Raw genomic sequence first — 14,876 nt, 5'->3', positions numbered from 1 at the left:
GTCAACCTGTGCACTTGCCAATCCCCTGCTGCACTGCACATTGACCCCCCGACTATTTGCTAAGACTTTTACCTTGCAGTGCCCTGACTGGGTGTTCCTTCCATTATAAGCTGGAAGAAAGCCCACTGTAGCCTTTGGTAACTCCCAAGCTAACCTTCAGGTGCCCTGACTCCTCCCCCAGGAGGGGATGCTGCTGTAACGTGCTCAGGGTCCAATGTCACAGCCTGGTCAAAGGGAGTGTTCCACCCAGCCTGAATTCAGGCTGCTGCTGCTGGGAGAGAAGGCAGCTGTGCTGAACAGGAGGACAACAGCACCCAGGAACAAAGGGAAATCTAGAGAGCCTGCAGGACCTGCAGCTCCCATGGGCTGGCTGCTTGCCTCCACCTCGTGCAATCAAGGGTGTTACAAACCCCTTGTGTTGTAATTCCTGACAACCAAGAGGAGATGCTGACCTGAGACCTAGAAAGGGACAGCCAGCCAGAGAGAGACCATCTTCTTTCTTTAGAGCAGACAAGCTACGCAGAACTATTTCCATGAACAACAGCAGAGTCTCTGGCAGACTCACAGTGGGAACTGCCACACCTCCATCATTTCTGCCCACCAGCACTCCTCCTCCCCAGCTGCAGCCTCAGCTCGCTCATTTGGGGCCATTTCCTTCAGTACAGACACAGCCACCACCAGCTTCCAATTCTGTAGCAGCAATGATACAAAATTAGCCCTGGGTTCATTTCTCTTGTCCAGTTTCTCCAATGTCCCCAGCTTTCAGACCAAGGTGAGGGTTTGATACATCGTTACAACAAACCTTTCAGGAGGAGGAAGATAATCATATGCCACCTGGGTTACTGGAAATTCAATTTACTTTGGAGCATGCTTTATGCTGGTCTGTAGCTATTAAAGAGAGAGACATTTTCCAGTTGCAGCGTGCAGCACTGCTCAGCTAAATTGCTTTCTCAGGGTTGCCCAGTGCCATTGAGCCTCCCTCATCATCCTGGGGGCATCCTCCCTTGGAGCCCCCTCCCACCTCTCCAGGTAACACACTTAGGAGTCAGAGGCAGCTTGCAGGAACACATTATTTAAAATTAGCTCATCTTTGCTGCACAAACTTCAGCGCAGTCGTAAACACACCAAACCCTTTTCTCTTACCTAGCCAGGCAGAACTGCCCTCTTGCACGCCCAGCCAGACTGGGCCAGGATCAGAGAGAATTTAGGAGAATAGGATCCATAGGCAAATAGGGAGGAAACTCCTTCTTAGAGTTGCTTGGGTTTTTTTCTTGTTTGTTTTTTTCCAATAAGGACAACCATCTTCTTTATAATCAGCTGCACTGTTCCTCCCTAAAATGTTTCTCAGCCTGTGGCAACTCCTGCATAATTTTTTTTAAGCTACTGCAGAAAGACAGAACCACACTCAGACAGACACAGTATATCCACGTGTGTTGCAAGACAACCAGAAAGGGAGATTCTTAAACATGAGATTAAAGAGAAAGTAAGGAAATAGCTCTCAAGGTAAGTCACCCCATCTGGAAAGTGCTGCATCTCTGGCACGTGACTGCACTCTTACCTGGGAAGCTGCAAAGCCCTGATCTCCATGCTCGGAACAGACTGCTTCCCATAGGAATAAGAGCAATTTGACCTTTCAGAAAAGAAAGAGTTATAAAATTAGCCGGATCTCTGAAGCAGAGATCAAATTTAGAGAGAGGTCTGTTATCTGAACAGTTCCATTCCTATGGATATATCTATATATCTCAGATCCTGATTTCCCATACAGCCCAGAGAACACATGGAACACCTGCATTCACTCTTGGACAGGTATTAACCATAGTTAATATTCAGCATAAACAGGAAGTTAGAGTTCACCATATCTGTAACATTACTACAGAATACTTTCTTCAAAGTTAAAAATGCAATCCTCATTTTTAGGATGCAAGTTACAATTCCACTTTCTTTGGTGAAACAGATGAAAGGGACCAAGAACTGAAAAGTGACAGCAAAAGGACTAATACTGAAGCTTGCCTGGTGATTTAGGAATTAAACCTAGAGACTACCTTTCAGGAGAGTTGTTTCCCCCACCCACCATTTTGTGTTCTAAATTTAAGGACAAAGTACCAAAATGTGTCTTGACAAGTCCTTCAGTGTTACAAACTTTTTCAATAATTGACAAATACATTTCCTTGTCTAGGACATGTAATTCTGAGAAATTAAACCTTAACCAGCATACTTGTTCAGCTCACATTTACACTTGCTTTGCTAGCACAGAACTTACAACCATTCATTGCAAGGAAAAAAAAAAGCCAGCAGCACCAAATAATTTGCTTACCATTAGTTACCATAAGCATTTTTATTACATTAAAGCTTTAACATTTATCAGAATATCGGGTCAGGGAAGAGAAAGAAGGAGAATAACAAAAAGATAATAAAAAGCAGCCTTGCTGGGAACTAATGTTTAGAAAACTAACCCACAACAGAGTAGGAGCTTCCTGAAGTATTAAGTGTTGTAGCACCTAAGTTATCTGCAGCAGGTCATGATGAATCCTGGTAGTCTCATAACAGCTTTAAGTGTTGTTGAACAGTCCTTCAAAGCAAACACAACAAGAAAAAACAGGCAACCATTTATTTCTGTATTCCCCTCTTCTCCAGAACCATGGCTTTCCAGACAACATCCTGCTAGGACTTCTGAGGTTCTCAGACATTGCAAAGGTCAAGGACCTTCCTGTAAAAAAGGCACACAGCTCTCCAGAATTTCATTTCGCACAGATAATTATGGTTATTTTCACAGACACTATGCCAAAATCCCAATGTTTAAATGATTATGTTTTAAGAGGTAGACTGTTCCTGCTGATCACCTCTCACTAACCATCACAAAAGGGTAACAAGCCAGACAATGATTCAAGAATTTCCCAATATGCTGATGATTACAAGTGTGTTGTGGAAGGATTCCCCATATACTTGTCATGTTTATTATCCCCTCCCTAGCCTCCTGCATCTGGCTAGTGGAAATCTAAGTAGCCCAACATGACAATTTTACCTTAGTATCCAAAACAAAAGTTTCAATTGATAAGCCAATAGCGGTAAATAAATAAAACAATAGTTACCACACTATTCATCCCCAAATCCCAGACTATTAGTGGTCACAGTCTGGAAAAACCTTAGTGATCATAATTAAAAGAAAAAGTATACATAAAATCAGCTGTCTTAGACAGCATTTTTATTAAAAATGAATACACAGACACATAGCAGCTTTTACAATAAAAAGTTTTTTAAAAGGCATCAAGTTGTAAGCCAGCCATTCAAAAAAGAGGCTTTGAAATGTTGTCTTCCACAGCATTTTTTGCCCATTTGTCACCAGGGGACAGATTACCCAAAGGACAACCTGGGACAGGAACTAATTTCAACTTCAAGCCCTTTTTCTGAACGGCTGATCAAGCATCACCCTCCATAGCAGCATCTGGAGCACACTCCGGTGTTCTTTCAAGTGGCTGGTGTACTTGATCCATCTCTTTAAAAATATTTTAACATTCAATAAAACTATTTCAAATAGAGACTCTTCTGTCACATGAAAGCAAGGTTTCCTTTTCAGATTCCATAAAAGCTTATGAACTTCACTGGCAGCATTTCTGTAATGGAGCAGGAGTGAAAACCAGCAGAACAGGCACTTCAGCAAAACTGTTTGTCAACAGTTTCTAAAGTCATATTGATGGTAGTCCAGAAGACAGTTTCTTACTACTTTGTGGTGGTGTAAGGACACCAGTAGGGAAAGGTGAAGTCCTATTTTGCTCAGCCAATATGGCTTGTTTTGCTTGAGCTCTGTCCTGAAAGTACAGGAAAAAGAAAAAGAAATCTTTACTTTGGTATGTCTATGCAACAGATCAACATAATTCAGTGTTTCATAACTTGATAGACTGCCCATCTGGAAATGCATTTCTGCATGTATGTAACCCCCCTAACAGTAACTGATAAATCATATATAGTACAAAATAGTGACTTGTAGTTGTCTTGTAGTACAACTCAAAGAGATCATTATTAACTTTTGGAATCTGATGATTAGCTTTAGGTATTCATAAGATACAAACATTCTGGTACCTCCAAGGAAGCAAAATCCAGAAACTGAACAGGATGAACTTTAATTTCTACTACAATTAAAAAATCCAATGAGAAAAATAGCCGCAATAGCTAAGATTAACCACAATTTGTTGGACAAGATTTTGATCTTCTGCAAGTTTCTCACACGAAAAACCGCTCTTGCTCAACTGCTTGTCAACTACCACTGTCACACAACATTCCCACAAGATCAGTCTCAAGTGATCAGTCTTTATTTTTCTCTTTCTCATCAGAGAAGATTGGATTATCCATATTTCCTATAGAGAAGGGTCTAACACATGGTATTTAAAATATCCCAAAGGGTAGAAATATGTTTCTGATTTCCAGGGTAATTATATGACATTTCAGATGAGAGGCTGAAATCACAATCCTCTTTTTAAACTAAATACTGAACAGGTCAGTCCCAAGACAAGTCTCTGTCCCAAGAATCTTGGAACTGGAGTACAACCTTATGCCTTTTATAATCCAAATACACTCAGCATCAATCTGATAATACTTCACTTAAGTTTACTGTATGTTCTAACCAAAGAAGAAACAAGACTTCAGAGATTTCACAGACAGATTTTGTCCCCATCATGATCATCCATACCAGCAAATCAAAGCTGTTTATGTGCGTCTGTATATTGTGCAAATCTTCGGGAGCTATTCCGCTAAAGTGTTTGAGTTTGGAGCTTCCTACTTCCCTCAGAGCCATCGCAAACGGGACCATCCATTTCACACATTCCTCTATCTCACAGAATTCATAGCCTGGAAGACAAGGCACATGCTTATCTGCCTGAAGGAAGACAATGTTTGTCAGTACATCAGACATAGTTTGTAACTGCCAGTACCTGAAACCTTCTGCATCAGCTCAGATGAAGAGAAGTGATACAAAGCAGAAGCTGCAAGTATTCCATATGTATATTCCAAGCAGCCAATATCCAGCACACAGAGATCCAAGAGCTACAAGACAATAGATGTTTAATGAGCATAGCACAAGAACACTTTTTTCCAGGTGAAGCAGCATTTGAAGGAAATCAGTCTCACCTCTGTTATTTGTACAAATATTTGCTGAGGATATTGTGGCAGCATTACCTCGTAAAGCTCGTTTAAATATGCAACTTGCATGTAAACATTTAGCCACGATACAACTGTCAGTGGATTTAAGTTCCAGTTAAGAGCCTGAAAGAGTAGACATACACAAGACTTCAGTGTCAATAAAGAGCTCCTAACTTAAACCATGCAACTTTGTATACTCCGGATCAGAAGCTCTAATCCCAGTAGGTTAAGGCATCTTTGAAACATGCTAATCAAATCCTCTCCTGTACCTCTTCCTGCTGACAGGGTCAGGGATCAAATAATTTTGTTAAAACACACATACTAGAGGATACTTTGGATCACTTGTCACCTAGAGAAAACACTTTTCTAATGAATAAGAGAAACTGTACCTCTCAGCACCACATAACATTAACTGAGGTGCTCTGCTTTTAGTCTGATCATGCTATACATTTTTAAAAACTGAAGTGGAACTAATTCCACTTTTAAATAGTACCTTCATAATGATCAACTCCATACTGATGATTTCATCTTCTGTACAGGCTCCATCTGTAACATAGGCAAACTGGTGCAACTTTGGTGGATAAATTTCCTGGAAGACAGGAGATCATGTATTTAATTTGCGGCATAGGTTGTAACTGGTCTCATCTTAAACTAAAAAAAAATTTAAAAAAGAAATAAAAAGAACAACCCACCACTGCTTCAACCTTTCAAAAGAGAGCAGGGGAGGGGAAAGAATCACCTCCCATTTCCTAATCCTGATGTTCTCTTCTACCTTTAACAGACACGGACTTTTTGTTCATCATAACCTTCAACTTTCACTTTGGATGGATCAGTACAACCTGCATTATGTTTGACTACAGCACCACTGTGACTGTATCATAACTGGCATCCAGATTTTTTTAAACATCCTAAAGAAAAGGCCTTTTATCTCTTACTTGAGAAAAGCAGATTGAAGAATAGATCTCCCAAATGACTAACAGTAAGAACTTGAAAAGCACTGTGTATTTTAATAGTTCAGTTTGTTCCAGTAACTAAAAAATAGCTCAGACTACCATGCAGTAGGTATTCTACTGACAACAGAACTGCAACAAGTAGTCTCTGTATACAGCAGCCAGCTAAAAATTCTTTTACCAACAGCAGTTAAAACTTCACATTTATTCTAGCACTGAATTCTCTAATGAGATAAAAGCAGCTAACATCACAATATAATTTTACCCACTCCTAAAAAAAACCAGGAGTGTTGAAAAGAAAAAAAAGGTCTTTTTTTTTCTATCCCCCAGCTGAAAAAGACATAGCAACAAACTCCATAAAATCTGCTGAAACATGTCTAGTGTACAATGAGTGTGCTGTGTGTGCATCCACATTTTTATGTGTGAGTAAAGCTGGAGATACTTACCTCAAGCTTTGCTGCTATGAATAAAGAAGTGACACCAATAAGCTGCAATAGTGTTTTTACAACATCCTGTTGTGTTGCCATAAACCGATCAAAGAAATCTTGTGCTAAGTAAAAAGTTTCTCTATGAAGCTTGTAGGCTTCACAAACCTGGAGAGACAACAGAGATTACAAAGGTCAAGAGCAGTGTTAAAGAGTCAAAAACAGATGCTACAGATGTATTCAAAGAAAAGGAAGAGATAGACATAAAATTCATATTGGCTTTCTGCTTCACTGCTATTGTGAAGTAACATGTTAACTAAGAGCATGAGTTAAACAGTTTCCTTTGGATAAAGATGAGTGCCACTACAGAAACTTGCAAGAAAAAAAACAGATCATAGAGAAAACCCTTTTAGGAAATGAAAGCACATGTTCCAACTATGTCAGAACATTATTTCCTCATTTTTTGCAAAGATGCATCATTCTAACATCTCAAAAGAGAAAATTCTCACAAGTACTTTAGAATTAGGAGATCATGCCACCAAATCATCCAGACAGCAAAAAAGACTCACATAGAGAGGAAGTGTAGCACATTCCACATGTCAAAAATGGATAAAAAGGTTGTGAGATGGATCTGATCTCTAACCTACCCCACCTTCCTTCTTACAGTGACTTTCACAATCATTTGTCCAACTTTTATTTGCAGCATGACCTTAAAAAGCTTACAGTATGTTAGGCAAAAATTGATTATTATCCACTATCAATCTAAATGAATAACAGAAATATATTGTCAGTTGGCAAACCAACTCAATACATCATATACTCTTTAAGTTTGGTGCAATTTATTGACAAAATTTAAGATGAATACAAGTATCTGGAGCTAAACGCAAAGATCATGAAGTGCACTCGTGACAGTTATTAGTGCACTTCAACAAAAGCACACTTGAAACACTCACAACCACAGGAAAGCTTACCTCCATTAGCCAGTCTAGAAGGATTGCCCTCATTTTAGGTTGTAGCTGAGGGTGCCTCTGCAGATAAAGTTTATCTCTCACATAGGTCTCTTCTTTGTTTATCATGTTTTTCCATACGTCGTCCCTGTTTGCCCAGCTAAGACAGATCAAGGTTTAGTCTTGAATCATCAGACAAGAGGAAGGCAGAGCAGCAGCAGAAAGCAGCACACTTACCCTAGAGCTGGTAATGGGGTGGCTCTGGTTGGAACAACACTCAGATGTACAAAGCGAGAGTAATCAAGGCTAACTGGATCATCATCTTTATCCGGAGTAGGAATTAGCATATGGATATTCTTGTGAATGTTATTCCAGGACATCTAATAAATGAAATAGAAGATTTGACACTGTGCATTTTTAGATACTAATTTTAGTTGTAAGTAGAAGAAAATACATTGGCATGGAACTATGACAAACACTGTGATTACCTCTTTGAACTGCACAGAATCACAGAATGGTAGAGGCTGCAAAGTCCCTCTGAAGCTCATTTTGTCCAACCCCCCTGTTCAAGCAGGGCCACCAAGAACCAGTTACTCAAAAGCCTTCTGTACATGGTCCTGGGTATCTCCAAGGATGGAGACTCTCCAACTTCTTTGGACAATCTATGCCAATGCTTGGTCACCCTCACAGTAAAAAGTGTTCCATGATGTTCAGAGGGAACCTCCTGTGCTTCAGTTTGTGTCCATCTCCTCTTGTCCCATCACTGAAAAGAGCCTGGCTCCATCTTCTTTACATCCTCCCTTCAAATATTTATATACAGTTGACACAACCTCCATAAGCCTTCTTTTCTCTAGGTTGAACAGTCCTAGCTCCCCCAGCCTTCCTTATAGGAAAGGTGCTCTGGTTCCTGACTCATCTTAGTGGACCTTTTCTGGACTCTTCCCAGTATGTTCCAATCTCTCTTGTACTGGGGAGCTCAGAACTGGACACAGCACTGCAGGTGTGGCCTCTCCACTGCTGAGTAGCTGGGTGTTGCTTAGAGTAGAGAAAGATTGCAACTAAAGCTGAAGAACATTTACCCTGCTCTCCTTTTCAAGGACCACAACTGTTTCATGGAAGAATATCCAAGTCAGAGTCTCCTATTGTCATGCTGCGTTTTGTTTTTACAAAAAACATACTTGCCCTCAGTTAAAGAACAAGCAGATGGAACTTCAATACCCAAATGTGAGGCTGGGATTTCTGGTAAGGAACATGTAGATAGGATGCCTGAAATCAGTTACACGTAAACCATCTCAGACAGTGAACACAGAAAAATAGTAGTTTATAGAATTTCTTACTTATTCATCTAGCAGCGTTAAAATAAAAGACCAAAGCACTTATGACCCAATTGTTTTCAGAATAAAGAAAGTCCACGTTAAGCAATTGCCACTAAACTATCAAGTTGACAATTTCATATGCAGAATTCTGCTAAGGTCTGCAAACAGACATCCAACTCTTCACCTGTCATGTCCTTTTACTTTCATTTGGACTAAAACCTAAGTTTAGGTTTGCTTTTTCTCCTGCCTAACTCAAAAAAGATCTAGTTGTACACATCACGCAGTTCCCTGGGAAAATACTACTTGTTTTATTTGCAGTAGAATACAAAGCCAGCACCATGTCATCATGCCTAAGCAAATTAAAATCTGGCATTTCTGCTACACAGTGAGGTCAGCCATTTTGCTACAAACTGATCTGTTCTGCACCACTAAAAGGACAGAACTCCCTAACAAGATTTCTAATGTGCTTTTAAAAAATTTAAAAAAAAATCAGAAGAATCATTAGGTGCTAACAAGCAAAATACTACATGAAACTTTGCCTCTCACAAAGAAGCTTGCACACCTGATTCTTGCCCTGTCCTTCCTACAAATGACATCACTTTCCAGCAAAATGGCCACCTCCTGCACCAGCTTCAAAAACAGAAACCACTGGCTTTATGAAGCCAAAACCACATTTCACAGTTTGCTCACAGCTAAGGCTGCTTTGTACTTTGAGTTACTGACACACAGATCAGTCCTTTTTCTTCTTAGGGTTCTGCATGCAAACCCAGCCATGCCACAATTGAATCTGGGTGGGGGAAGGCAAGAAGAGGGAATAGAATCTTTATATTAAAAATTACAGACTCCTTACAAACAGAAAATTTGAATGAAAGTGTCATATCAGCATTGCTTTAAGTTAATTTTTGTCCTCCCTCCCAACTAGACTTTAGTCACACTTTGTTCTCCAAATTGCACAGCAAGCCCAGCTGCCAACAGCCTTTGCAGAAGTGCTGTCTTATCAGTTAATCAGCAAACCAACAGAAAAGCAGTATATTATATAGTATCTATTTAAAGGCCTACTACACCAGCAGCTTCTGAAGGACTGGAGATCTGCTCCACAAAGTTCTCAAAGCTGACACCTCACACACCACATACAACAACAGTTACTGAAAAGATTTCACCACCCTCAATCTTCTATAATGAAACAGAAGTAAAGGTCAAGAGCCTTTTAGGTGTTATGAGAAGAAGGGGAAAACAAAGTTTTTGACTACATAATGTCACTTTACAAGACAACCAGGGAAAAAATGCTATATACACAAAAAGTATATAGCTTAGCTAGAGACAAGAAGAAAACTAATGTACAGGGCCCTCAAAAGAAAGAGGCTACTGGGGAGGGTGACAGGAGTCTGAATTAGTGAGGTGAGGGAACACCATAAGTCTGGCACAGATTCTGGCTGAGGGAACAAGCATTATCAGACTCTTGAGCCTCCAAAGCAGACTTAGCAAGACATTCAATCAGAAGTGAAAAACATGGTACCAAGAAACTCCATTACATCACACTGTAACTGTAAGGAAATAGGAGCCACCACTGAAAAAAAGAAACAATTTAAGATGGGGAGGGTGTGAGGAAACCACAAAGAACTTCCTCTAGGCTTGCACAGAGCCAATTTGAAAGCAGGGACCTGTCAGAAAGCAAAGATGTTACCAAGAGTCTGTGCAGCTAACAGAGGAAATACTAAAGTCCTGGGCTTATTTCTGAGGCAAACAGAGCTGAAGTAAGATGCAAGCAAAAAAAAATCAGTGGGGAAAAGTGTCTCCTCAAATCTATATGGAGCCCAGCAGGAAAGCTTGGCAACACTCACACTAATATTCCAGATACAGAAACAATTAATCGGAGATACAGGTTGGAGAAATCAAACTGAGCACACGAGAAGGCTCCTCAGGAGAAGGAACACCAAGAAGGGCAGAAGGTAGGTGACATGAAGTTCATCAGAGCAGTAAAGCCCATATAGCTCTAAACAACAAAGACCTGAGAGTTCAGTAGTAGGTTTTTTTAAAGCTCAAACATTACCAGGCCTCAGTTTTCTGCAGCATGTCACCATTCACTGATACATCAAACATTCATAGAAACACATCTTAGGAGCAACCTTCAGGATATAGGACAGACACAAAACAGAGCAGGTCATGACCACTGGGGTCATTGCTTACAGTGGTTTCTTCACTGAAGGCTCTGCCTGGCCTGTAAGAACACAAGCTGCTGAGACACTCGTGTGTCTCAAGGTGAGCCAGGAGCCACCAGAAGCAGCTTCCACAGACCCGGGTGAAGGAGGGCAGCAGAAGAGGAAGAGGATGACTCAGAACTGCATTCCAACAGCTAACTCAGAGGATTTTCAGCATGAAAATCAAAGGCAGGGGAACAAGAGATGGACAGGCCTGTTTATCTCACCCTAAAAGTAGCACCTTGTAACAGAGACATCTGTATTGATCACTAGACCACAGCCCTAGTTTGCCCATCAGAAATAGTAAGACCTACAATTCCAGTCATTTTTCACTCACAGGATGCATTAGTTTGAAGTACTGGGGTTTTTCTCTGCCATTGGAAAGGGATTCCAGAATTAATAAACAGGAGAGAGAAGAGCAACTGACATTATTAAGTTGTTTTAATTCTTTCTCAATGGCACAGGAGCTTCCACTACAATGTTGTCCTGAATCAGATTAGGCTCAAGTCAAGCTCTCAGCCTGGATATTTACATTCTTTATTTGTTTGTCTGAAGACTTGTAAGCTGTTTGTTTGCAGGTTTTGTTTTTTTAAGTTGGATCTTCTAAAGTTAATATACATTAGTCAAAGATATTTTCAAACCAGTTAGGTGAAATATTTTGACAACACTCAGATCAGATTCCAAAAAATATTTAGTGAGAAACTGATCAAAACTATTTCCTATTACTCCACCTTTACACATGAAAACATTAGTTGGTTTCATCTAAACAAACTAACTTCCAGATTCAATTCTCCACTTTAGATGGAGGTGGCCATGTAAGTTGTATCACAAGTGAACAGACTAATCTAGTTAGATGAATTTTGTTTTACACGGAGCCTTGGAAGTGCATTCATCCACAGAAAGCAGCCAGAATTAATATGAGAATTGCTAGTAGAATTACAGCAGTGCTAGTTCTCTAAAATCAAACACAAAATTTATGCAATATTCTGCTGTCACAGACCTGATGATATAGCCACCCTTCATCACATAAAGGGTAACAGCATCCTAATTAAGAACTCAGGCCTTATGTTCCACAGAAGCAAACTAATGAATTGACTATGAAGATGTCATAAAGTGGGATGTGACCATGATATTTTGCTTTGTGGATAAACTAGTGTCAGTAAACAATTTATTTAATGTACAAGTCATGTGGTATGGGCTGCAGTGGATTTATAGCTGCTTGCATTTTACAATTGTCATGTCTCAACAGAATAACTATCACCCTGGCTATCATACAAGCCTGCTATACTGCTGCTGGAACCGTAAACATATTCTCATTAGTGGTCCATGGCAATTTATATCAGAGAATAGCTTGTGTCACACCATAGACTGAAGAGCTGCTGCTGTGCAGCCAAATGTTAGCTTTTTTAACCAGATCTGTAACAATCTGGCTACTTTGTCACAACAAAAAAACCCCTTCTCTATGAAGAGAAAGATACACAGATACCCGTATTATTTATGGTTTACAGAATCAAGGGGACAAATCCCACCAGCATCCTATGGTTAACTCAAAAAATTCCCAAGTAAGCATTTTTAATGCCTACCACCTAAATTATATAAATTTTAGCTTACCTATCACTCCTGAAGTATCACTAAATGGCTACCAAGCCAAGGACACAAACAAGAAGACAAAATTGGAAATCTTTATCTACTTTCAAAGCAGAAGGTCAATGTATGCAAAACATATTTCAAGTTTCTTTTCACTGTCTTTCAGGAAAAAGGTAAAATTGAGTCCCTCTTGAGATTTTTTCAATGCTACCTTATTATTATGCAATAAATATGCACAAGAAGGCCTTGCTTAGCTCAAACAGAATGAATCTTTTGGTGAAGGAGAAAGCTGTGGTGAAGGACAGGCAGCTCTTCCTTGTCAGAAGTGAGAAATTAGTTTAATATACTGTGCAAAAGAAAGACAGAAGGGAAGGAGAGATCCCCTCATTAAATGCTCACCATTTGAGCCCTGCTTAATATGTTGACTGATAACTAGTGTACGCAGTTGCAACAAGCAGAGGCCATTCCAAACAATGATGCCCATCTGTTATGGTACCACTTCAGTCTTAGAACTTCCAGCTGCCACTTCTGGTTAGATGTGCCACATTATGCACAGCCTCACGTACCAAACGAGTGCAGCCTGCACACCCTGGTCCTGACTTTTGCAACTTAAGTATCACCCTGTGCGTGCAGTGAGGGGCTGAAGTCTCAGTGACAGTGACTGAGCGAGCCTGTGTGTGCACACAGACAAAAAAAAGGAGGGGAATAAACGAATAAACCTGTTCCAGAACACAGACTACTCTGTTTTATTAGAGTGGGCATCTCAACCTACATGCTTTCAATACCACACACCAACATGGCATGCAAGACAGATACCAAAAGCATCTCTGTTTTGAAGAGTACAGAAAGCACATAAAGGGAACTAGGGGACACCCCTAAAGGTAGTTTTCACTTCATAACTCAGATCATTCCAAATGTTTTATTGAGAGAACTGGCAATGGTCATTATCAACCTCCACTGCAGGATTGATTTTCACCGGTGACTTTACAGAAATTATCCCTTCATTCTACAGAGAAATGAAGCTTATTTTACCATGCCATTAGCACCTAGTATACACTTCAAAGTTCTAATCAGGAACTTTGTCAGTATAATGACTCCTATCAATGAGAATCTTCCCTCTGCCAGGTGACAAAGTAGAGACATGACTGCAAAGAAAACCATCTCAAGACATGAATCTGTTTAGGTGCTTAAGTGTCTCCTGTCTGGCCAGCAAGCTATATGAGCAGGACTTTACTTTTGCAACTCTATAGAGAAGTCAGGGCAGAGTAGGCCTAAATGCATAAAAAGACTTCTCTCAAGTGCAGCCTTGCAATCTCAGAACATTTAAACATACCTAAGTATTATCATGTTTCAGACCAACACACCAGGCCTTGTCTCTTGCAAAGACTCCAAAGCAACGTGCCAGAACTGAAGTGTTTTGCAGGCTCCATCACCAGGGCCTACAGTCCCCCTTGCCCACTGCTATGCACCATGTGGCAGCTGCATACATGTTTCACCACGCCTGCAATAATAACGAGGCACTGCAAAACAACAACAGGGCTAAATAAGATTACCAGAAGCCAAATCAATTACCTGGTTTGCACACTGCTTTTTTCTAGTCAGCTCCATCTTGGCAATTTCTTCATCGGGATCCTGTAAGAACTACAGAAAGCAGTATATAATTCCCGGAGCACAAACTGCGGGACCAGCAGCTGTCGGTCCCCCAGAGGCACATCCCCGCAGTCCCAGCGCAGCGAACGGCCCCGCACCCCAACAAAAGGCGGCGAGGGCCCGGGCGCAGAAATGGGCAGCGGGCCGGGCCCGCACTCACCGTGGCCACATCAGCTTTTCTCTTGCGGGCTCGCATGGCCCCGTCCGCACCGCCGTCCGCCCTGGCGGGGCCCTTCTCCTCCGCGCGGTCACTGCCGAGAGAGGGGGAGCTGAGCGGCCGCGGAATCCTCGCGGGGGTGCCCGCGGGGCGCTCGGCCCGCAGGGCCCGGCCCGGCACACTCACCTCTGCCGGCGCATGGTGCCCTCCGGGCCCGGCCGGGGCGGGACGCGGCGCCCACAAAGGGCGGCGGAGGCGCGGAACGGGCCGGCCCCGCCGGCTTCCCCCGCCCGCCCGCGCTGCGCTCACTCACCGCCGCGTCGGCCCCTTTCCCGGCCGGAGGAAGCGGGTGCGTCGGCGGGTGGTCGGCGGGTGCGGGGGGTGAGCCGGCGGGGCAGGGCGAGGCGGGAGCGCGGGGCGGGCGGGCTCCGCCGGGCGCCTCCTGCCCCTCACGGCGCGGCCGCTCCGCTCCGTGCGCGCAGCGCGCGCCGCGCCCGGCGGGACATTTAAACG

General features: G+C 41.9%; 1 protein-coding gene across 4 annotated transcripts; it reads right to left on the bottom strand.

The window, feature by feature from the left end:
- Positions 1-2,305: 2,305 nt before the first annotated feature.
- Positions 2,306-14,741, bottom strand: CCNE1 (cyclin E1). Of its 4 annotated transcripts, none has more exons than XM_027663926.1 (11): positions 14,550-14,741; positions 14,367-14,475; positions 14,129-14,197; positions 7,693-7,835; positions 7,480-7,615; positions 6,530-6,676; positions 5,627-5,722; positions 5,122-5,256; positions 4,926-5,037; positions 4,685-4,842; positions 2,306-3,806 (listed from the first exon to the last, which is right to left on the bottom strand). In XM_027663926.1, exons 1-11 carry the CDS (start codon positions 14,561-14,563, stop codon positions 3,684-3,686), a joined length of 1,242 nt encoding a protein of 413 aa, XP_027519727.1. In that variant the 5' UTR covers positions 14,564-14,741; the 3' UTR covers positions 2,306-3,683. The 4 variants fall into 4 exon arrangements, with proteins under 4 accessions (XP_027519727.1, XP_027519730.1, XP_027519728.1 ...); XM_027663927.1 differs by having other exon boundaries at positions 3,684-3,806; positions 14,367-14,457; XM_027663928.1 differs by having other exon boundaries at positions 3,684-3,806; positions 14,367-14,457; positions 14,677-14,694.
- Positions 14,742-14,876: the final 135 nt, after the last annotated feature.

This window comes from Corapipo altera, unplaced genomic scaffold (assembly GCF_003945725.1).
Source record: "Corapipo altera isolate COAL_440 unplaced genomic scaffold, ASM394572v1 224, whole genome shotgun sequence".
NCBI classification, from domain to species: Eukaryota; Metazoa; Chordata; class Aves; order Passeriformes; family Pipridae; genus Corapipo; species Corapipo altera.
The sequence above is the reverse complement of the archived record's forward strand: the minus strand, read 5'-3'. Positions and strand labels throughout refer to the sequence as shown.